We start from the raw sequence: 24,524 nt of genomic DNA, 5'->3' as shown, positions 1-24,524 counted from the left end.
AATGTCACTCTGCCACCCAGGTTCTATAAGGATTAAGTCATTAGTGACTGCAGTCGCTGACCTAACACACAATAAAAGAAATTCAGGGTGGAGATCAGGGACAAGGCACTCTGTGCTCTAGGAAAATTGGCAGAACGGGCCTTTCAGATGGTTAGATATTTTTAGGAAAAAATTTTATGAACACAAATTCTTGCATCTTCTCATATCTAGAAAAGCACTAAAACCATTAACTAAGCTGTCTGTTCCTTGCGACTAGCAGCAACCTTCTACCGAGATGTGTGCTTGACTGCACATACCCCTTGGCCGAAATCACATATGTACTGATCTCCCCCTTCACCTCTTCAGAACAGTTTTGCAGAGTAGTCTCCTGGGCTATAGACACTGAGTAAACTCAACTCAGAGCTCTTACATTGTATGTTTTTTTCAGTCAACCAAATCTGAAAAGTTTTAAGCTCTGAAACATTTGCTTCCAAGGATTTCGAACAAGGGATTGGGAACCTATGGCAATCTCCTGGCTACTTCTGCATTTTGCCCAAACTCCATCCCTTAGTTGCACTTGATCCTCATGACCGTGTAAAGAAGCCAGGGATGGGCTTCCCTGGTGGCACAGTGGTTGAGAGTCCGCCTGCCGATGCAGGGGACACGGGTTCGTGCCTCGGTCCGGGAGGATCCCACATGCTGCGGAGCGGCTGGGCCCGTGAGCCATGGCCACTGAGCCTGCGCGTCCAGAACAGGCTCCGCAACGGGAGAGGGCACAACCGTGAGAGGCCTGCGTACCACAAAAAAAAAAAAAAAGAAGAAGAAGCCAGGGAGATCCCAGCCAGGTAGTGTCCCAGACCCAACCCTCCCTGAGGCTGGCAAGACTAGGGTGTCAGTGTGATCCGCCCTAGGCTCCACCCACCTAAAACTGTTATTAACACCTTGAGGACCCACCTCTGCATTCCCGCATTCTCACATTCCTTGCTGCCTTTGACCACAGTTATTTCTTCAGGGACAAGCATGGCCTGGAAGACAACGTGGCTACTGTTCCTTTTGGTAGGGGTGGCTGCCGTATGGACAGCCCGACCCAGGACTGAGCTTCTCAATGTCTGCATGAATGCCAAGCACCATAAGGAAAAGCCAGGTCCCGAGGACAAGCTACATGAGCAGGTGGGCCGAGAAGTGGTCTGGGTTGGGGAAGAGCTGCCTCAGGGAACGTCTGCCTGCCTCCTTGGTGGAGGCAGGGAGGCCGCCTGAGCAGGTCTTCAGTTTGCACTGGTTTATGGGCGACTTTTTAACACATACTGTGTGCCCAGTGTTGTCAGGCAATGCCAAGAGCTCAGCTTCTTGGTTGTTGGGTTTCCGTGTTACTAAAATCAGGAAGAAGGCCTGGAGAAGAGCCTGGAGAGACCTGTCTGGGGGGTTGATTTTGATTTCTGAGTTTAGACTGGGGCTAACCCCTCCAAGGATCTGAGAGGAGAAAGAGCACACTGCATGTGGTGGCTTCTTTTCTGCCAGCCCCAAACAGTTCAGGAAAAGAGTGTCTCTCACAGTGAGGCTGGGTGCGAGGCAAACATGTCCTCTGGGGCTCTCAACCCTATTGGACCTGAGGTCTCCTTCCTATGACAATGACTTTGCCACAATCCCTTCAATCTCCTGAACCTATCTAAATGTTTAAAAAAAAAAAGTCAATGTGATGTCACAACTGTAAAGAAAAAATCCAAAACATATTACATATGCATTTCAATATGTAAATGTTCATATTTATCTCATCAGCAGATAATGATCACAGTCCGCTGTTTGTGCTTGTTTTGCATCATTGAGCCCCTAGCTGCCAGTGCAGCCTGACAAGTGGTGGTACTACTTGGATACTTGCAGCAGCCTTGACTTTACCCTCTTCAGCCTATATATTTTTTTAAAGTGCACATCTTAATATTGTGCTTTTATACTAAATTCTAGGCCATGGGTTTTCATTCATTCAATAAGAATGTACTGAGTATTTCTGTAATTAGAACTATTCTGGGGTTGCAGTTTATTTAACTTGATTCCTTACCTCCAGGTCTTTCTCACTTTCTGAAAGAGGCTTAATCTTACTCTTCTAGAAAACAATTTCCCATTCCTCTCCTGCTTTGTTTTTTCCCAAAGCAATTATCCAGTGATTAAGTTTTCCTTGTGTTGCCAGTTTCTAGAAAAATGCCTGGGTTAGAATAAGTAGGAGCTCAATAAAGACTTGAATTAATGAATGTTGTGATGACTGCATCTCTGGGTGAGGCTCCCTCCTAGGATTCCACAGTCTTGGAAAGCCTTCTCCCCCAAAGAATGCCCCCCAGTAGCAAGTGTTTCCCTGAAGACTGTGTTGGGGAATCAAGGACTAAAAGGGGAGAGGCTATGCATATGAATATTCTGGTTATGCTGGGTGTGAGAGTTAAAAGTCAGTATTATTATTTCCTCTACCCCAAAATGAGGGCTCCTCAAGGCCAGGCTTAGAGGCAGCCTCCCCAGCGAGGGTTCCTCTGGGTGACCTACCCGAGGCAGAGGAACCAGAATCTGGAGGAGATGGCCATGGTAGGTCAAGGACTTAGTCCCGTGTCTTCCCCTCCCAGTGCAGTCCCTGGAAGAAGAACGCCTGCTGCTCCACTAACACCAGCCAAGAAGCCCATAAGGATATTTCCTACCTGTACAGATTCAACTGGGATCACTGTGGCAAGATGGAGCCCGCCTGCAAGCGCCACTTCATTCAGGACACCTGCCTCTACGAGTGCTCACCTAACTTGGGGCCCTGGATCCAGGAGGTATGGGCACCATCCCCACAGACATGAACCTCAGCAGAGGGCAGGGCCCACCGGCCACTTGCAGGGAGGGCATGGTCCAGGAACTCTGGACTCTGGAGGGTGGTAGTGAACGCAGCTCTTTTGCCCCTTTCCTGTTTGCCCATTTCTGTTCCCCTCTAAACTTAAAGGAGCCTAATTATAGGAATGAGATCACCAGGCAATTTAACCTAACTCCTGACTTATGCTCTCCTGAATAGACACTATGCCTTGCCTAACCTGTTGGTTCTTTTCCTAGATTAAAAGAAGTAAGAATGAAGAATTAAGTAGTTAAAAAATGACTAGCCCTCTACCTCCAACAGCTCCCTTAGCAATCCTGCAGGCAGATCACTTGGGCAAGATAATATCTGAAGAGAGAGTCAGCCAGTCTGCACACAATGGAGAATGATGCAGAATCCAACCTCCTGCCTTGATGATTCACTGAGATTCTTTCCCCTTTTTCCCTTTAAAAACTGTCATGGCTGAGCAGAATCTTCGGAGTTGGTCTCGGGACATGAGTTCACCTTCTCCCCAGATTGCCGGCTTTTCTGATTAAAGCAACTTTCCTTTCTACTGACACTGGCCTCTCGCCTCTCGATTATGGGCTTTTGAGCAGAGAACAGCGGAACCGGAGTTTGGTAACAGTAGAGGCACCGCCCCCTCCCCCAGCCCTGGACCCCATCAAGGCTGTAGCAGCTGAGATCCCTGGCTGACTGGAGCCCTCCCTCCCCCCGCTCCCCCCAGGTGAACCAGAGCTGGCGCAAAGAGAGGGTCCTGAACGTGCCCCTGTGCAAAGAGGACTGTCAGATCTGGTGGGAAGACTGCCGCACCTCCTACACCTGCAAGAGCAACTGGCACAAGGGCTGGAACTGGACCTCAGGTGAGGGACTGGGCAGGGGCGGGGGCGGGGGGGAGGGAGGGGTTTGGAGATGGAGGGGGTGTGTGGAACGAGTATATGCAGATTTGAGGCTGTGGGGCTGGTGGAACAAGAGATGGTTCTGGACCCAGTGGCTACAGGTCTTCCATCCTCCCCACAGGGTATAACCAGTGCCCAGTGAGAGCTGCCTGCCACCGCTTTGACTTCTACTTCCCCACGCCTGCTGCTCTGTGCGATGAAATCTGGAGTCACTCCTACAAAGTCAGCAACTATGGCCGGGGCAGCGGCCGCTGCATCCAGATGTGGTTCGACCCGGCCCAGGGCAACCCCAACGAGGAGGTGGCGAGGTTCTATGCTGAGACCATGAGTGGGGCTGGGCTCCATGAGGCCTGGCCTCTGCGTTTCGGCCTGGTCCTAATGTTGCTCTGGCTGCTCAACTGAGCTCCTTTTATTTTCTGATACCTGGACATTCCTGCCCTGTTAAGAGCCACAGCTCCCAATTAGTCAGTTTCTGTTTCTTGGTGGGAACTCTGACTGTTTGAATAAAACCAGACACCCCACATGTGTAAGTTATTTGAGTGTGAATGGAAATGTGACTTGTGCTTCCCAGTTCCCACTGATTGAAGCTAGTTAGACTTGGTCAGTTCCCAGCTCTGATACTTGCTATGAACTTGCCAGATAACTTAACTATTCTTCCAAGCTGGGACACAGTCATATCTTTCAATTTCATTTTTCACTACAGCTCTGGTCTAGAGCCAGGCCCAGGATTTTATCATTTGAATTGGACCCAAGCCTCCCAGGGTTAACTGTTCTGCCCTGTGCTCAGCTCTCCAATAGGGAATAGGAGTGTCCAGCATGTTCTGGATGGCTGGCTGGGAAGAAGTGAAGGGTAGCCACAGGGGCTCTAACCCCCTAACAGATAATACCCCAAAGCGCTATCTGCCGGGCACCATCCCAAATGCATCTTAAAGGGATAACAGACCCCAGGCCTGACTAGAGGAGCTAAGCCTGAGCTAGTCTGGCAGAGCTAGGGTTGGAACCCAAACCTAGATGCCTAGAGCAGTTCCTAAACCAATGATCTGACAGATTTTTAGGCAGTGTTCCTACATTAAGCATAATTTGTAGAAGTTGTAATAAGCTAGGTTATGTTACAGCAACATCCCTAACATCTCAGTGCCTTAACACAACTAACACTGATTTCTTGCTCAAGGTATGGTGCTTAATATGGGTTGTCAGGGGGATTCTGCTTGTCACTTAGGGGCCCAGGCTGATGGAGGCTCCATCTCATCACACACTTCCACGAGACAGGAATAGGGAACTTGGTGAATTCCATACAGGCTCTTAAAACTTCCACCCATCACTTATTTCATTGGCTAAATCTAGTCATGACCATGACTAACTTCCAGGAGGCCAGGAAAAATACGGTCCCAACATGTGCCGGGAAGGAGAGGGGAATCAGGATATTTGCCAATAGACTTACAGGCTGCTACAAACACCTTATTATGTTATGGTCAGTTATATTTCTGGCATGGTCATGGTTACAAATTTAATTTTTCAGTTAGATCCTGGAAAGAAGAATCAACTCTTTGAACTTATACATAGAACTATATCAACACAAAAAGTGGAGCAATGCACTGGCCACCACCCTAGGCACTCTTGTGAACACAGCCATTCAATGTATCATTCTCTATAGAGCCAGTGACACTATTTATACATATGACTTATTTACAGATATATTAGAATTAGTGAAATTTAAGACAAGTACCATCTCAATCCAATATACCTTATCAAAGGCCTACTTTGCTGTTTCTGAACTGTTTCTAAAAATACTGGTTAGAATCCCACTTTCTGTAGTTGTCATCCTCAACTTCTGAGGAGTCATTAGCTTGAGGATGTACTAATAATTTTCCAAATTAAGATTTCCTAGAGCAGCAGTACTGGCATAAAAATAGACATATAGATTAATGAAACAGAATTGAGAGTCCAGAAATAAATCCTTATATTTATAGTTGATCGATTTTTGACAAAGGTGCTAAGGCAATTCATTGGGATAAAGGATAATCGGTTCAATAAATGTGCTGGTACAACTGATTATCCACATACAAAAAGATGAATTTAGACCTTCAACTCATAACATAAACAAAAATAACTCAAAAGGGATCATAAACTTAAATGTAACAGATAAAACAATAAAAACTTTAGAAGAAAACAGGAGAACATCTTCCAGACCCTGTGTTAGGCAAAGATTTCTTATATTAATGCTTCCACCCATCATTTGTTTCTTTTTTTGGACCAAAAACACAGTCCATCACTGAAAAAACTGATAAACTGGACATCATCAAAATTCAAAACTTCTGCACTTCAAAAGACATCATTAAGAAAATAAAAGACAAGAAATAGCCAAGAGGAAATATCTGCAAAACACATATCTGATAACGGACTTGTATCCATAATATACAAAGAATACCGACAACTTAATAAGACAAACAACAAATTAACTAATGAGCTAAAGAAATGAATAGATATCTCATCAAAGAAAGTACATGAAAAGATGCCCAACGTCATCAGTCATTAGGAAAATGCAAATTAAAACCAAAATGAGATACCATTTCATACCCACTAGAATAGCTACAATAATAAGACAGGCAATAACAAATGTTCACAAAGATATAGAGAAACTAGAACCCTCCTATATTGCTGATGGGAATATAAAAAGGCACCATCCTTTGGAAAACAGTGTGGCAGTTTCTCAAAAAGTTAACACAAAACTGTCATACAACCCATCAATTCTACTAAGCATCTACTCAAGAGAAATGAAAATACATATCCACACAAAGACTTGCATGTGAATGTTCATAGCAGCATTAGTCATAATAGCCCCAAACTGAAAATAAGCTCAATGTCCATCAACTGGTGAGTAGACAGACAAAATGTGTTGTATCCGTACAACAGAATACTATTCAGCAATAAAAAGTAATGAACTACTGACATATGCTATGTCATGGGTGAACCTTAAAAACATTATGCTAAGTGAAAGTCCATTTGTATGAAAGTTCCAGAAAAGGCAAATTTATAGAGACAGAAGGTACACTAGTGGTTGCCTGAGGCTGGATTTGGGAATAGGGATTAATTATAAATGGGCATAAGGGGGATGAAAATGTTCTAAAACTCATTTATGATCAGGTTGCACCACTCCACAAAGTCACTGTAAACGTTAAATGGGTGAATTTTATGATATGTAAAATGAATGAATGAACGAATGAATGAGTGATTGCCTATAGAATACTCTCCCTGGCAAAGGTAGCATATAAGGAATTTTATATATTTCTGAATTTCTGTGGAGTGTACCCATGAGGGGATGTATTCTAAGGAATTTAGCATCTGGCTCCATAAAAATCTATCATCTGAGCCAAACTCTATTCCATCATGAACTTTTAGAAACTGGTTGGACCAACGTGGCAGTCAAGGAGGGAGTCAGTACTTGGTGTAGGTGTAAACAATACCAATAGGGATGCTTAGGAGAGTGGCCCACTGCCAAGAATTTTTTTTAGAGAGAGTGTTTATTGTGGTTGGCACAAGTATGGTCTACTGAATTGAGGGTTAGAGACCACAGCCAGGGGAAACAAAAAGGGCTGCATCATATGACTAATCAAAAAAGAACATGAAGCACATTACCAAAAATACCAACACAATAACCACAATCATATCGCCTTCATCAACTTCCCTAATTCTTTAAAAATTATTTCTTGGGCTTCCCTGGTGGCGCAGTGGTTGAGAATCTGCCTGCCAATGCAGGGGACAGGGGTTCGAGCCCTGGTCTGGGAGGATCCCACATGCCGCGGAGCAACTAAGCCCCGTGAGCCACAAATACTGAGCCTGTGCGTCTGGAGCCTGTGCTCCGCAACAGGAGAGGCCGTGGCAGTGAGAGGCCTGCGCACCGCGATGAGGAGTGGCCCCCACTTGCCGCAACTAGAGAAAGCCCTCGCCAGAAACGAAGAGCCAACACAGCCATAAATAAATAAATAATTTTTTAAAAAAAAATAAATAAATAAATAAAAATTATTTCTTGTTACCTGTTTGTGGCTTAGCATCTTTCTCCATAGAAGTCTTCTGCTTTTGGGCTGGAATTTTTCTGTAAGTCCCAAGTCCCAGGGCTCTGACAGCTTGAATCATCCAAGAGTTAGTTTATGGTGGTGGTGTCAAATCCATGAGTCTATTTTCCAGTCAGTCAATTATGGTAGGATCTTCAGGAAAACAAAAGGAGAGAAGAGAAAACTCCTTGTTAGCACAAACGGAAGATCGGTCAATCTATTAATTTCTAATACCAGAATAAAAGAGAGAAGAATTTTCACTGGGGTGTAATGCAACAGAGCATGAACTTACTGTCAACTGTTATATTTCATGAGGTCTCAGTTGATAGATGTTTTGAGGAGAACGTATTATTAGAACCTGGAGAGGGAGAGGTGGACAAGGAGAGTTTGTCTTCTCAATCAATTTAACCAACTTATTTTTTATAATTCCATTTGTCCTCTCTATTTGCCTCAGCTCCAAGGGCAATATGGACAGTGGATGTATTTAGAAATCTTGAGGGCCTTACAGTCTGTTTTGTAAGATGTGCATGAAAATTACTATCAATAATAAATGGTTATTTTAAAATAAAGGACAAAATCATCTTGGAAATAGATTTGTTGACAGTCGTTATGCAGACCCTTGCTTATTAAAATGCGTGTGCTTTTACTCATGTGGGGAAATCTGCAATCACTAAACATTCACAGACACAATCCTTTACCTTGTATAAAAATCCTCTAGAAAGGACGAATTCTTCTCTTTGCTCTAACATCTTTCTCCACAATGTGAACATGATGTACAGGGCAGCTCTTATGATACTGATAAGCTGAATTTTAAAACACTGAGCATACCAATTATACCTAACTATTTTTAGCATCCCTCCTTGCCTCCTTCTTTACTTATGAGTACCATGCTGTGAGGGAGCAAATTTTTTATGCATTCTAGCAGCTGTCTGGGAAGTGCCAAGATGATCTTGGTGTAAAATATGCCTTGATAGTTTTATTATTCTGAATTTAGGACCTGATCTTGGAGAAGGGAAACAGGAAAAAAAAAAAAGTGTTGTCAGGAAATAGCCTCAGTCTTGGCTGTGTTATTAATAAGAAAACTATATTTTATAACAACCTTGTCACCAAGAATTTTAACTTCTCTAGAAATGAGGGATCCTATTGTTTCATGTTGTATCATGACTCAAGAGCATGATGCAAGTCACCACAAAGCCCAAAATATTAATTTGCTTTTTTGAGAAGTGAAAGTTCAAATTCAGGTTGATAAGGACCTAAACTTCGCTATGAGGGCAAAAAACACAGGAAACAAAAAACAACTTTTATTTATTCGTGTTAACAGTAGACTGTATACTCAAAGACCATTTTACTTACAAGTGACCAATATTATTTAAAGCTTTATGCTTCTTAAAATAGAAGTAATCTGAAGAAGCACTTCTGGAATGACAGAGTAAGGACATCTGAAAATCCACTCCTCCATAAAAGCAATAACACTGGCAAAACTTGTCAAAATCAACTTTTCCAGAACTCTGGAAATTAATCAAAGTTTTCAAAAACCTAAGGAGAATTTATTCAAGAAAAATGGCTGAATATCAGCAGGAACAATGAGCTTTGTGGTACTTTTATTTGCTTTTTCCCATCCTCCTCTCCCCAACTCCACAGTAGTCTCCAAAATCAGCAGCCTCACAACTACAGTAGCTATGAAAACCAGTGGCCTAGCAGCCACTAGAGGGGGCAGAGTGGGTGTGGATCTCCCCAAAAGCCCTATCCCTAGAGAACTGTCACTACTTGATCTATCTGGAAGCTCTGTTAAGAGCCCCATTCACAGGGCTTGTCTGACTCAGAGCCCACCCAGTGAGAAACCCAATGCCTAGGTGTTTGTCTAAATAATCGGCAGCAAATTACTTGACATCCCAGCTTCCTACCAGTTGTGGCAAACAAGAGGCAGGACAAAAAACTTAAAAGGAACATCAGGGAATGAGATGCCAAAAGTGAGCTTTGAAAAGCTCTGACATCTCTACCTAGGGATCTTCAATTCATGTGCATTTGCAGAAATGTGAATATGTCCAGGAAATACCTGAGAAGGCTCCAATACCTCAGCTCTGGGTTAGGTGATGATCCAAAGGCAAGATCCATGAAAGAAAGAACTGATAAGCTAGATTTAATCAAAATTAAAAATTTTTGCTCAATTAAAGACATTGTTGGAAATTCCCTGGAGGTCCAGTGGTTAGGACTCAGTGCTTTCACTGCCGGGGCCTGACTTCGATCCCTAGTTGAAGAACTAAGATACCACAAGCCATGCAGCATGTCAAAAAAAAAAAAAAGATATTGTCAAGAGAGTGAAAGGTGAAAGGACAAGCCACAGACTGGGAGAACATATTTGCAAAAGATATATCTGATAAATGCCTGTTATCCAAAATATACAAAGAACTTTTAAAACTAAACAACCTGATTAAAGAAAACAACCTGATTAAAAAAAAATGGGCCAAAGACATTAACAAATACTTCATCAAAGAAGATATACAGATATCACATAAGCATATGAAAACATGTTGCATGTTATATGTCATTAGGAAATGCAAATTAAAACAACAACATGGGGCTTCCCTGGTGGCACAGTGGTTAAGAATCCCCTTGCCAATACAGGGGACATGGGTTTGAGCCCTGGTCTGGGAAGATCCCACATGCCACGGAGCAACTAAGCCCATGCGCCAAAACCACTGAGGCTGCACTCTAGAGCCCGTGCTCCACAACAAGAGAAGCCACTGTAATGAGAAGCCCGCACACCACAACGAAGAGTAGCCCCTGCTCGCCTCAACTAGAGAAAGCCCGCACACAGCAACGAAGACCCAACGCAGCCAAAACCAAACAAACAAATAAACAAACAAACAAATAAATAAATCTATTTTAAAACAACACAACAACATGATACCATTACACACCTATTAGAATGGCCAGAATCTGGAACACTGACAACACCAAATAGTGGTGAGGATGTGGAGCAAAAGGAACTTTCATTCATTGCTGGTGGGAATGCACAGTAGTATAGCCACTTTGGAAGACAGTTTGATGGTTTCTTAAAAAACTAAACATACTCTTACCACATGATCCAGTACTCATGCTCCTTAGTATTTACCCAAAGGAGTTGAAAAGTTATTTCTACACTAAGACCTGCATATTAATGTCTATAGCAGCTTTATTCATCATTGCTAAACCTTTGAAGCAACCAAGATGTCCTTCAGTAGGTGAGTGGGTAAATAAACTGTGGTACACCCAGATAATGGAATATTATTCAACACTAAAAAGAAATGAACTATCAAGCCATGAAAAGACATAGGGGGAACTGGGGACTTCCCTGGTGGTCCAGTGGTTAAGAATCCACCTTCCAATGCAGGGGATGCGGGTTCAATCCCTGGTCGGGGAACTAAGATCCCACATGCTGCGGGGCAACTCAGCTGGCTCACCACAACTACTGAGCTCGAATGCCTCGACAAGAGAGTCCGTGTGCCGCAAACCACAGAGCGCACGTGTCCTGGAGCCTGGGCACCACAACTAGAGAAAAAAAAACCCTCATGCCACAACTAGAAAGAAGCCCATGCGCTATGACGAAGAGCCCGCATGCCGCAACTAAGATCGGATGCAGCCAAAAAAATAAAGAAAATAAGTAAATTAAATAAATAAATATTTTATGAAAAAGACATGGAGGAACTGTAAATATGTAGTACTAAGTGGAAGAAGCCAATATGAAAAAGCTACATACTGTATGTTTCTAACTATATGACATTTGGAAAAGGCAAAAGTATAGAGATAGCAAAAGGATCAGTGGTTGCTGGGATTGTGGGGAGGGGGGTGTAGGCAGAGCACAGAGGATTTTCAGTGCAGTGAAAATACTCAGTATATTATAATGATGGATACAGTTATGCATTTGTCCAAATTCATTGCATGTACAACACCAAGGGTGAACCCTAATGTAAATTATGGACTTTGGGTGATTAAGATGTGTCAATGTAGGTTCATCGATTGTAACAATGTACCACTCTGGCTGGGGATGTTATAATGGAGGAAGCTATGTACGTGTGGGGGCAGCGGATATATAGGAAATTTCTGTACCTTCCCCTCAATTTCATTATGAACCTTAACCTGCTCTAAAAAAAGAAAGCCTGAATAAAAGTTTTTTTTATTAGAGGTGCTCAGCAGCATGTTTGAAGTGGCTTCAGGTTTGAAGAATCTATAAATGTGAAGATGGAAAACAGAAATTGTCCATTCTTAAGAACAAAAAAAAAAGAGGGAAAAATGAACACAGCCTCAGGGACTTGTGGTGATAACCATTATGCATACCAAAATATGCACAATGGGAGTTCTATAAGGGGGGGGAAGATATAAATATTATAATATTGGAGAAATCATGGCCTAATCTCAGATTTTATAAAAAAACATTAATCTACACATCTGAGAAGCTCAATGACGTCAAGATAATATAAACTCAAAGAAATTCACACTTAAACACATCAGAGTCAAACTACTGGAAGACAAAGAGAGAATCTTACAAGCAGCAATAGAAAAATAACTTATCATGTACAAAGTACCCTCAATAAGAGTAACTGCTAATGTCTCATCAGCAACGATGAAGGCCAGGAGGCAGTGGGATGATATATTCAAAGTGCTGAAGTGAAAAAGCTCAATCAAGAATTCTATAACCAAGGGGAATTCCCTGGCGGTCCAGTGGTTAGGACTCCCTGCTTTCACTGCCAAGGGCACGGGTTAATCCCTGGTCAGGGAACTAAAACCCCGCAAGCTGCACAGTTCAGCCAAAAAAAAAAAAAAAAAGAAAAAGAAAAAAAACAGAATTCTATAACCAGAAAAACTATCCTTCAAAAATGAAAGAGAGGGACTTTCCCTGGTGGCACAGTGGTTAAGACTCCGCGCTCCCAATGCAGGGGGCCCAGGTTCAATCCCTGGTCAGGGAACTAGATCCCACATGCATGCCACAACTAAGAGTTCACATGCCACAACTAAGGAGTCCGTGTGCTGCAATTAAGGAGCCCACGTGCTGCAACTAAGACCCAGTGCAGCCAAATAAATAAATAAATAATTTTTAAAAAGGAAGGCGAAATTAATACATACCCAAATAAACCAAAACTGAGAGAATTTGTTGCTAGCAGACTTCCTTTACAAGAAATACTAAAGGTTGTTCTTCAAGCTGAAATGAAAGGCCACCAGACAGTATGTGAATCCCCATGAAGAAATCAAGAGCATAAGTAAAAGTTAATATACAAAGAAATATAAAATATGGTATAAATGTATTTATGTTGTAACACTTCTCTTTTCCTATCTAATGGAAAAAGATGGCTGTGTAAAATAATAATTATTAAAAGTCTGTTGATATGTTCATAATGTGTAAAATTATAATTTGTATGACAATAATGGTACAAAGGAGTGGGGGAGGGAATGAAGCTATATTGGAGCAAAGTTTTGAATACTATTGAAACTCGGTATTAACATCAACTAGATTGTTATAAATTATGATGTTAGTTGTAATCTCTGAGCAACTAGTAAGAAAAAACTCAAAAATTATAGTAAAAGAGGGTTATTACCCTGGTGGCACAGTGGTTGAGAGTCCGCCTGCCGATGCAGGGGACATGGGTTCGAGCCCCGGTCCGGGAAGATCCCACATGCCGCGGAGCGGCTGGGCCCGTGAGCCATGGCTGCTGAGCCTGCGCGTCCGGAGCCTGTGTTCCGCAACGGGAGAGGCCACAACAGTGAGAGGCCCGCGAACCGCGCAAAAAAAAAAAAAAAAAAAAAAAAAAAAAATATATATATATATATATAGTAAAAGAAACAACAAAGGCATTAAAATGGTACACTACAAAATATGAATTAAACACAAAGACGGCAGTAATGGAGAAACAGAGGAACAAAAAAGACAAACAACATATATAAAGCAAATAAAATTAAAGATGTAAAACATGGGAGGGAGATGCATGAGGGAAGGGATGTGGGAACAGATGTATGTGTATGACTGATTCACTTTGTTATAAAGCAGAAACTAATAAAAAAAAAAAAAAAGATGTAAAACATATAATTAGTAATTACATTTTATATAAAGGGATTAAATACTCCCAATTAAAGTGCAGAGATTAGCAGATAAAAAAATCATTATCGGGCTTCCCTAGTGGCGCAGTGGTTGAGAGTCTGCCTGCCGATGCAGGGGACATGGGTTCGTGCCCCGGTCCGGGAGGATCCCACATGCCGCGGAGAGGCTGGGCCCGTGAGCCATGGCCGCTGAGCCTGTGCGTCCGGAGCCTGTGCTCTGCAATGGGAGAGGCCGCAGCAGTGAGAGGCCCGCATACCGCAAAAAAAAAAAAAAAAAAAAAAAAATCATTATCCTACCAAATGCTGGCTACATGACTCACACTGTAGATTCATAGACAAAAAGTTGAAATTAAAGGATGGAAAAAAGATACATCATGCAAAAAATAACCAAAAGATATCTGGGATGGTTAAAATGATATCAGACAAACAGAATTTAAGACAAAAATTATTAAGAGGCAAAGAAAGGCATTTTATAATAATAAAAGGGTCAATCCATCAGGAACACATAACAATTATAAACATAAATATAGAGTTCCAAAATACATGAAGTAAAAAACTGACAGAATTGAGCACAGAACTACAGAATTCAATAATAACAGTTGGAGATTTCAATACCCCCTACCAAAAACGAATAGAATAACTCGGCAGAAGATCAACAGGGAAATAGAAGACTTGCACAACATTATAAACCAGCTAGACCTAGCAGATATCTGTAGAACACATCAAAAAACAACAGAATAATATATATTCTTCTCAAGTGCATATGGAACATCATATGTTTGGCCATTTTAAAAAGCACCAATGCATTTAAAAGAGTTGAAACAATACAAAGTATGTTCTCTGAACCCAATGGAATGAAACTGGAAATCAAAAAAGAGGACTATTTAGGAAATTCACAAATATGTGTAAGTTAAATAATACACTCCTAAGTTATCAATGAGTAAAATAATAAATCACAAGAGATATTAGAAAAAACTTTAAGATGAATGAAATGAAAATGAAGAATATCAAAACTAATTGGGGGCTTCCCTGGTGGCGCAGTGGTTAAGAATCTGCCTGCAAGGCTTCCCTGGTGGCGCAGTGGTTGAGAGTCCGCCTGCCAATGCAGGGGACACGGGTTCGTGCCCCGGTCCGGGAAGATCCCACATGCCGCGGAGCGGCTGGGCCCGTGAGCCATGGCCGCTGAGCCTGCGTGTCCGGAACCTGTGTCAATGCAGGGGACATGGGTTCGAGCCCTGGCCCGGGAAGATCCCACATGCCACAGAGCAACTAAGCCCGTGTGCCACAACTACTGAGCCTGCGCTCTATAGCCCACGAGCCACAACTACTGAAGCCCGTGTGCCACAACTACTGAAGCCCACGTGCCTAGAACCTGTGCTCTGCAACAAGAGAAGCCGCCACAATGAGAGGCCCGCGCACCACAACAAAGAGTAGCCCCCAATTTCAGCAACTAGAGAAAACCTGCGTGCAAGCAAAGAGACAATGCAGAAAAAAAAATTAAATAAAATGAATAAATAAATAAATTTATTTAAAAAAATTGGATACAGCTAAAGCAGTGCTCAGAGGGAAATTTAGAGCTATAAATGCCTATATTAAAAAAGAAGAAAGATTTTAAATCAATAATTAACCTATTACCTTACAAAAATAGAATAGACAAAGAACAAAATAAACCCAAAGCTGGCAGAAGGAAAGAAATAATGAGTAAAGCAAAAATAAATGGAATAGAGGATAGAAAAACAATAGAGAAAATGAAGAAAGCCAAAAGTTGGTTTTATGAAAAGATAAACAAAACTGATAAGTCTTTAGCTACATTGATTTTAAGAAAAAAAAGAGAGAAGAATCAAATTATTAAAATCATGAGTAAGAGAGGGGACATCACTATTATCCTTACAGAAATAAAAAGCATTGTAAGAGAATACTATGAACAACTGTAAGTCAATAAATTATATAACATAAATGAAATGGACAAATTCCTAGAAAGACACAAGCTACCAAAGACGACACCAGAATAAGTAAAACACTGAAGTATACCTATAACAGGTACAGAGATTGAACTAGTATTTTTAAATTTTTATTTATTTATTTATCTATTTATTTTGGCCGTGCCGAGGCATGCGGGATCTTAGTTCCCCCAGCCAGAACCCACGCCCCCTGCAGTGGAAGCGCAGAGTCTTAACCATTGTATCATCAGGGAAGTCCCTGAATTAGTCATTTTAAGACTTCCACAAAGAAAAGCTCAGGCCCAGATGGCCTCAGTGATGCATTCTACCAAATGGTTAAAGAATAATTAATACCAATCCTTCACAAATTCTTTCAAAAAAGAAGGGGAGAGAACACTCCCCAACTCATTCCATGAGACCAGTGTTACTCTAATATAAAATCAGACAAAGTCATGACAAGAAAAGAAAACTACAGACCAACATCTTTTATGAATAAAGATGTAAATCTGCTCAACAAAACATCAAACTGGGGCTTCCCTGCTGGCGCAGTGGTTGAGAGTCCGCCTGCCGATGCAGGGGACACAGGTTCGAGCCCCGGTCCGGGAAGATCCCACATGCCGCAGAGTGGCTGGGCCCGTGAGCCATGGCCGCTGAGCCTGCACGTCCGGAGCCTGTGCTCCGCAACGGGAGAGGCCACAACAGTGAGAGACCCGCATACCGCAAAAAAAAAAAAAAAAAACAAAGTGAACCCAGCAGCATATAAAAAGGGTTATACACCATTACCAGCTGGGGGAATCTAAAGAATGCAAGTTGGTTTAACATCTCAAAATTAATTGATTTAATACACCATATTACTAGAATAAAATACAAAACCACATGATCATCTTAATGGATGCAGGAACATCATTTGACAAAATCTAAACTCCTTCTGTTAAAAAAACAAAAAAAAGCACCGAACAAACAAGGAATAGAAGGGATTTTCCCCAATGTGATAAAGGACATCTATGAAAAACCCACAGCTAACATCCTGTTCTATGCCAAAAGGCTTTAGCCCTAAGATGAGCAATAAGACAGTTATATCCAGTCTCATCATGTCTACTCAACGCTGTATAAAAGTTGTAGCTAGGGCTATTAGTGAAGAAAAAGAAATAAGATCCATACAAATTGGAAAGCTAGAAGTAAAACTTTCTATTCACAAATGATGTGACATTCTATGTAGAAAATCCTAAGGAATCCTCAAACACATGATTACTAACAAGTGAGTTCAGCAACTTTGTAGGATACCAGATCAATACGCAAAAATCATTTGTATTTCTATACACTAGCAATGAACAATACAAAAATAAATGCAAGAATATAGTTCTGGGCTTCCCTGGTGGCACAGTGGTTGAGAATCTGCCTGCCAATGCAGAGCACACGGGTTCGAGCCCTGGTCCGGGAAGATCCCACATGCCACGGAGCAACTAAGCCCGTGCGCCACAACTATTGAGCCTGCGCTCTAGAGCCCACGAGCCACAACTACTGAGCCTGCGTGCCACAACTACTGATGCCCATGCGCCTAGAGCCTGTGCTCCGAAACAAGAGAAGCCACCGCAATGAGAAGCCTGCGCACCGCAACAAAGAGTAGCCCCCGCTCGCTGCAGCTAGAGAAAGCCCGTGCGCAGCAACGAAGACCCAATGCAGCCAAAAATAAATTAATTAAATAAATAAATTTATTTAAAAAAAATAAAATGTGTGGCTCAGGATAAAAAATAAAAAAGAATACAGTTCCATTCACAATAGCTTGAAAAAGAATCAAATACACAGGAAAAAATTTAACAAACGAAGTAAAAGACTTGCACAGGGGACTTCCCTGGCAGTCCAGTGGTTAAGACTCTGTGCTTCCACTGCAAGGGGCGTGGGTTCAATCCCTGGCCAGGGAAATAAGATCCCACATGCCACATGGTGAGGCCAAATTAAACAACAACAACAACAACAACACTTGTACACTGAAAATTACAAACCATTGTTGAAAGAAATGCAAAACCTAAATAAATGGAAAGAAATTCCATGTTCATCAATGAGAAGACTTAATATTGTTATGAGGACAATACTCCCCAAATTGATCTACAGATGGAACTCAATTCTTTTCAAAATCTCAGCTGGCTATTTTGGAGTAACTGACAACCTGATCCTAAAATCCATATGGACATGAAAGAGGCCTACAATAGCCAAAACAATCTTGAAAAAGAACAAAATTAGAGAACTCACGCTTCCTGATTTTAAAACTTACTACAAAACTATAAGACAGTACAGTAGCAGGATGGAGCTGAGAGTCCAGATTTTTGACAACAGTGCTAAGACAGTGCAAGAGGGGAAAGAATAATCTTTTCAAAATATGGTGCACGGACACAACTGAATATTCACATGCGAAAAAATTAAGTTGGACTCTATTTTACACCACACACAAAAACTAACTCAAAATGGATCAAAGTCCTAACCATAAGAGCTAAAACTATACAACTGTAAGAAAACGTAGGGGAAGAGCTTCATAATATTACATTAGGCAGTGATTTCTTGGATATGATAGCAAAAGCACAGGTAACAAAAGAAAAAAAAAGACAAATTGGACTACATCAAAATTTAAAACCTCTGTGCAGCAAAAGACAATAGAATGGAAGGCAACAAACAGAATGGGAGAAAATATTTGCAAATCATGTATCTGATAAGGGGTTAATCCAGAATATATAAAGAACTCCTATAATTTAACAATAACAAAATAACCTGATTAAAAAATGGGCAAATAACATGAATAAACATTTCTCCAAAGAAGATATACAAATTACCAACAAGCATATGAAAAAAGGCTCAACATTACTAATCATTAGAGAAATGCAGATCAAAACCACAGTGACATACCACCTCATACCCACTAGGATGGCTACTATTAAAGAAACAAACAAACCAACAGAAAATAACAAGTGTGGCCAGGATGTGGAGAAATTGAATTGAATTGAATCCTTGTGCACTGCTGGTGGAAATGTAAAATTGTGCAACCATTCTGGAAAACAGTATGACAGTTCCTCAAAAATTAAAAATAGAATTACTGTATGATCCAGCGATTCCACTTCTGGTTATATATCCAAAAGAATTGAAAGCAGGGTCCCAAAGAGATAGTTGTATACCTGTGTTCATAGTAGCATTCTTCACAATAGTGAGAAGGTGGAAGCAGCTCAAGTGTCCATGGATGGATGAATGGATAAAATGTGGTATATACATACAATGGAATATTATTCAGCTATAAAAAGGAATGAAATTCTGACACATGGATGAACCTTGAGCACATTATGCTAAGTGAAATAAGCCAGTCACAAAAGGACAAATAATGTATGACCCCAATTATATGAGATATCTAGAGGAGTCAAATTCTTAGAGACAGAAGGTTGAATGGTGGTTACTGAGGACTGGGGAGAGGAGGAAATGGGGAGCTGCTGACTAATGGAAATAGAGTTTCAGTTTTACAGGATGAAAATGTCCTAGAGATTTGTTGCACAACAATATGAATATACTTAACACTACTGAATTGTATACTTAAAATGGTTAAGGCAGTAAATTTTATATAGTCTGTATTTTACCACAATTTTTTAAAAGGCTAAAATATTGTTTAATTATAGTTACAAAAATAGTAGATGGTGAGGTATCCTCATTTATCAGATTTGAGGCAATTTTTCTCTGTGACCCTGGACTTCTGTACCTCATCTTCTACCTGTGTCCATCTGGCTGCTCATAAATTAATCTGATAGCTGCCATTTAAGCCTACTCAAGCAACCTAAATGTCCATTAATAGATGAATGGAAAAAGAAGATGTGTTCATAGTAGCATTCTTCATAGTAGTCAAAAGGTGGAAGCAGGGCTTTCCTGGTGGCGCAGTGGTTGAGAGTCCGCCTGCCAATGCAGGGGACACGGGTTCGTGCCCCGGTCCGGGAAGATCCCACATGCCGTGGAGCGGCTGGGCCCATGAGCCATGGACGCTGAGCCGGTGCGTCCGGAGCCTGTGCTCCGCAACGGGAGAGGCCACAGCAGTGAGAGGCCTGCGTACCACAAAAAAAAAAAAAAAGAGGTGGAAGCAGCTCAGATGTCCATGGATGGATGAATGGATAAAATGTGGTATATACACACAATGGAATATTACTCAGCCATAAAAACAAATGAAATATTGCCATTTGCAGCATATGAATGGATGTACAGGTTATGATACTAAGTGAAATAAGTCAGGCAGAAAAAGACAAATATTATATGATATCACTTATATGTGGAATCTAAAAAAATAATACATTGCCATGTGGTGTGGCCCCCCCCCAAAAATAATAATACAAATCAACTTATTTACAAAATAGAAACAGAGTCACAGACATAGAAAACAGACTTATGGTTACCAAATGGGAAAGGGGAGGGAGAAGGATAAACTAGGAGTATGGGATTAACAGATACACACCACTATATATAAAATAGATGAACAACAAGGATTTACTGTATAGCATAGGGAATTATATTCAATATCTTGTAATAACCTATAAGGGAAAAGAATCTGAAGCTGTACACCTGAAGCTAACACAATATTATAAATCAAATATAGTTAAATAAAAAATTTTTTTAAGCCTACTCAGTATATGTCAGGCTTTTCTACATATAATTCTCAACAATCTTCTTGTGAGCAAACTGAAGCTGAGAAAGACTCAGTGATATTTCCCACAGTTGTGGGAGGGATGGAGCTATCACTGGGTCCCATGACCTGGCCCCAAAGCCTGGGTTCTTTCTCACTAGGTCCCATTCCCCTCAAGTTAGCTTTATCCTAACAACCACTTGGGGTCAAAAATTCAGATCCCCCTTGGAGATGAGCAATCATCTAGATTTTGATGCATGTTGAATGTGTGCACCCTGGAATGAATAAATTAACAAATAAAGAGATGAATGAAAACAGGAATGGATCATTTGACAGACTAAAGCAATCTTGAAGAGGGCGTGATCCTAAGAGAAGGAAGAGCAGGAGGAGAGCTGAAAGAGGAAATTGTATCTATGCTTCCCAGAGCTCCTAGTCAGTCTATCCGGCGCTGAGGACAGAGAACACAGAAGGCAGTTCCGCGGCTTGGAGCTGCTGCCAACCTGAAGACAGGCCAATCCAGAGTTGTGTGTGCGCCCAGCAGCAAAGGAGGCTCAGGCAAGTTGCCCTAAGGAGGGGATGGTGACAGGACACTGGGGAGACTTGGTAGGTTGGCGCATAGGGGCGGGGCATATCTCTTTTTTTTTTTTTTTTTGATTTTTTTTATTAGTTTCTGCTTTATAACAAAGTGAATCAGTCATACATATACATCTGTTCCCACATCCCTTCCCTCATGCATCTCCCTCCCTCCCACCCTCCCCATCCCACCCCTCCAGGCGGTCACAAAGCACCGAGCTGATCTCCCTGTGCTCTGCGGCTGCTTCCCACTAGCTATCTACCTTACGTTTGGTAGTGTATATATGTCCATGCCTCTCTTTCACTTTGTCACAGCTTACCCTTCCCCCTCCCCATATCCTCAAGTCCATTCTCAAGTAGGTCTGTGTCTTTATTCCCGTTTTACCCCTAGGTTCTTCATGACATTTTTTTTTAATTCCATATATATGTGTTAGCATACGGTATTTGTCTTTCTCTTTCTGACTTACTTCACTCTGTATGACAGACTCTAGGTCTATCCACCTCATTACAAATAGCTCAGTTTCGTTTCTTTTTATGGCTGAGTAATATTCCACTGTATATATGTGCCACATCTTCTTTATCCATTCATCCGATGATGGACACTTAACACCAGTCAGAATGTCCATCATCAAGAAATCTAGAAACAATAAATGCTGGAGAGGGTGTGGAGAAAAGGGAACACTCTTGCACTGCTGGTGGGAATGTGAATTGGTACATATCTCTCTTTAGAAAGATCACTCTGGCTCCTTTGGGGAAGGTGACTTGAAGGGGAAGAAACTGGAGGAGGGAAGACCTTACCCCAAACACAGAGCCAAGGGAAGTGAATTCCAGAAACGTTTTCTGAGAGACCTTGCCAGGGCTTGGTGATCAACTGCATGGGGGATGGGGAGGGAGAGGAAAGTCTCTATTATCAACTCTTAGGTCCCTCAGTGACAGAGCCTAAAGGAACAGATCTGTCATGGGCAGAGTGAGAGGTGAGAGGCAGTCATGGACAGAGTAGTGGGCCGTCACTTTTGCTGGGGGTCTCCCATGACTCTAAGTGCTTGTCTGGTTAGCAGCTCCAATGCGACAGACTTTTATGTTGTCCCTCAGGTACTAGGGTCCTGCATTTGTGTTTTGAGGGATAAGGTAGGGATCTGGTGCATCTGTCCAGAAAGAGCTGAGGAGGCCAGAGTCACGATGTGGGGTGTGGACAGGAGGAAATGGCTTTCAGAGAATAGGGAAGGAAAAAGTCTGAGAAAGCAAAGCTGTTTAAAAACAACCACCCCAGGGGCTTCCCTCGTGGTGCAGTGGTTAAGAATCTGCCTGCCAAGGCAGGGGACACGGGTTCGAGCTGGTCCAGGAAGATCCCACATGCTGCGGAGCAACTAAGCCCGTGCACCACAACTACTGAGCCTGCGTGCCACAACTACTGAAGCCTACGCACCTAGAGCCTGTGCTCCACAACGAGAAGCCACCGCAATGAAAAGCCTGCACACTGCAACGCAGAGTAGCCCCCACTAGACACGACTAAAGAAAGCCCTCGTGCAGCAACGAAGATCTAATGCAGCCAAAAAAAAAAAAAAAAAAAGTAGAGTCCCAGTAGCAACCTAAATGTCCATTAACAAACTGAGTGGATAAAGAAGATGTGGTACATATATACAATGGAATATTACTCAGCCATAAAAAAGAATGAAATGATGCCATTTGCAACAACATGGATGGACCTAGAGATTATCATACTAAGTGAAATGAACCAGACAGAGAAAGACAAGTATCATATGATACTGCTTATATGTAGAATCTTTAAAAAAACAAAACAAAAAAACCCCCACCCTTGTCATTTCTGTATCATTTAACCAAACACCATCCTGCGTGTTACCTCATTTGATCCTTGTGCTGATTCGGAGAACTCAGCAGAGCTGGGTTGCTGCCACCCCAGGGCTAACAGGGTTTCTAACCCGGCATGGGAACCCAGGTGCTCCAGGGTGTAAAGGCAGAGCACTTGCTGGACACAGGATGAAGGCACTGTGTGTCCCTGGCCCCTTTCAGGGGAGCAGAGCATGGACCTGAATTAGTTACTTTTCTTAGATCAAGTCCAGAGAGAAGGTGAGAGCACAAGGCATCTCCTCCACCCTGGGAAGATTCCCCTAGGGCTCACCCTCTAATCCCAGATCCCCTTCTGAGCCCTTCGAACCTGAGGTGAGGGAGCCGCCCCTTTTGCCCATCTTCTCTACTTCAGTCTCAAGGAGCCTCAGGACCCCAACACTGAAGGAACAGGATCTGACCCCATCCTTCAGTGTGGAGCTGGGGAGACTGAGGCAGGAGGTGAAGGTGGCACCCTGCATGGGACTCTCTCCCCTCAGGCTTTGGTCTCCCTAACCACAGCTGCCTCTGCAGGAAAAGAAAGACATGCCCTGGAAATTGACACCCCTTCTGCTGTTTCTGGCCTGGATGGCCTACCAGTGCAGTGCCCAGGCCAGGACAGACCTGCTCAATGTCTGCATGGTTGCCAAGCACCACAAGATAAAGCCAGGCCCTGAGGACAAGCTACATGACGAGGTGAGGATGGAGTGTGGCTCTGGGTGGGGAGGCGGCTTGTTCAGACAAGGGAGAGGAAGTCAGGGTGGTGAGGGAGGGGTCGCGGGGTCAGCCCCTTCACCACACACACACATCATGAATTATCACTGTGGGAGAGGGTGAAGGTAGGATGCGGGGGAGTGGCTGGCGTGATTCTAGGGGTGGCCTGCTCAGGATAGGATACCGTGTCAGCAATAAGGAGGAATGATCATTTACTGAGCACCTACCACGTGTCATGTGTTTTCTGTGTGTGATTTCATATTCCCAGGGGTCCTGTGATGTGGGTAGATGATATTCTCCTCCACATGACACAAATTAGGAAACTGAGGCCCAGAGAAGCACACAGACACACAGAGCAATGGGACAGGACTTGCCCTTGTGGTGGGGTAGGGGTAGGACTGAGGTGGGCAACTCCAGGGGTTTAAAGGGTGAGAGACTTCAGCGTGTATTACTGCATAGCGTATCCCCTTTCCTCCTTTGCTCAAAATGCCACCTTCCAGTGAGGCTGTTCACAACCACCCCATTTAAAATTTCAACAGTCATCCCATACTCCATATTTCCATTCCCTGCTGTAATTTCCTCCATATAACTGATCAGATCTTGATATATATTTTTTTCTCTTTTAGTTCTTACTGTCTCCCCTCACCAGAACACACATTTCTGTTTTGTTCTCTTCTGTATTCCCAGCATCTAGAACAGTAACTGGCATAAAACAAGTACTCAGTAATTATTTTTTAGTGAAAAAATAAAATACTTTGTATAAAGTATCAAGCACTGTATAAATGATAACTATTGTCTCCCCAAGACAGGGTTTCTCCCAGGCTCTCACCACCCCTGCCTCCCCATCACACTGTTGTAACCGAGTCTCTCCCAAGACCAGAGTTTCTGGAGGCCAAGGACAGAGAGGTCCTAACAATGAGCGTTCCTAGGAAAACCTACCTGGGGCAGGAGAGCAAGAGCCAATGGGAAGAGACTGGAGGTGGC

At 42.4% G+C, this 24,524-nt stretch overlaps 2 protein-coding genes across 3 annotated transcripts in view; both read left to right on the top strand.

Annotated features, from left to right (window-relative positions):
- LOC309807325 (folate receptor alpha) overlaps window positions 1–24,524 on the top strand; it is a 35,841-nt gene that overhangs the window by 10,037 nt on the left and 1,280 nt on the right. The window contains exon 1 of one of the 2 annotated variants that reach the window (XM_082626749.1): window positions 23,352–23,522. The exons of the other annotated variant lie outside the window; for it this stretch is intronic. Within the exon in view, the coding sequence (XP_082482875.1) occupies window positions 23,373–23,522 (150 nt within the window). The 5' untranslated portion in view covers window positions 23,352–23,372. Of the gene's footprint in view, window positions 1–23,351; window positions 23,523–24,524 lie in introns of those variants that run through there. 2 annotated transcript variants of the gene reach the window in all.
- Window positions 1,000–4,104, top strand: LOC309807329 (folate receptor alpha-like; the record flags this gene model as incomplete). Its single annotated transcript, XM_082626757.1, has 4 exons — window positions 1,000–1,149; window positions 2,583–2,771; window positions 3,531–3,666; window positions 3,824–4,104. The coding sequence occupies 4 exons, from the start codon at window positions 1,000–1,002 to the stop codon at window positions 4,102–4,104; spliced, it is 756 nt and encodes a 251-aa protein (XP_082482883.1).

Source organism: Mesoplodon mirus, assembly GCF_964341445.2.
Source record: "Mesoplodon mirus genome assembly, chromosome: 7".
Taxonomy (NCBI): Eukaryota; Metazoa; Chordata; class Mammalia; order Artiodactyla; family Ziphiidae; genus Mesoplodon; species Mesoplodon mirus.
This window is presented reverse-complemented; position numbering and strand designations above follow the sequence as displayed.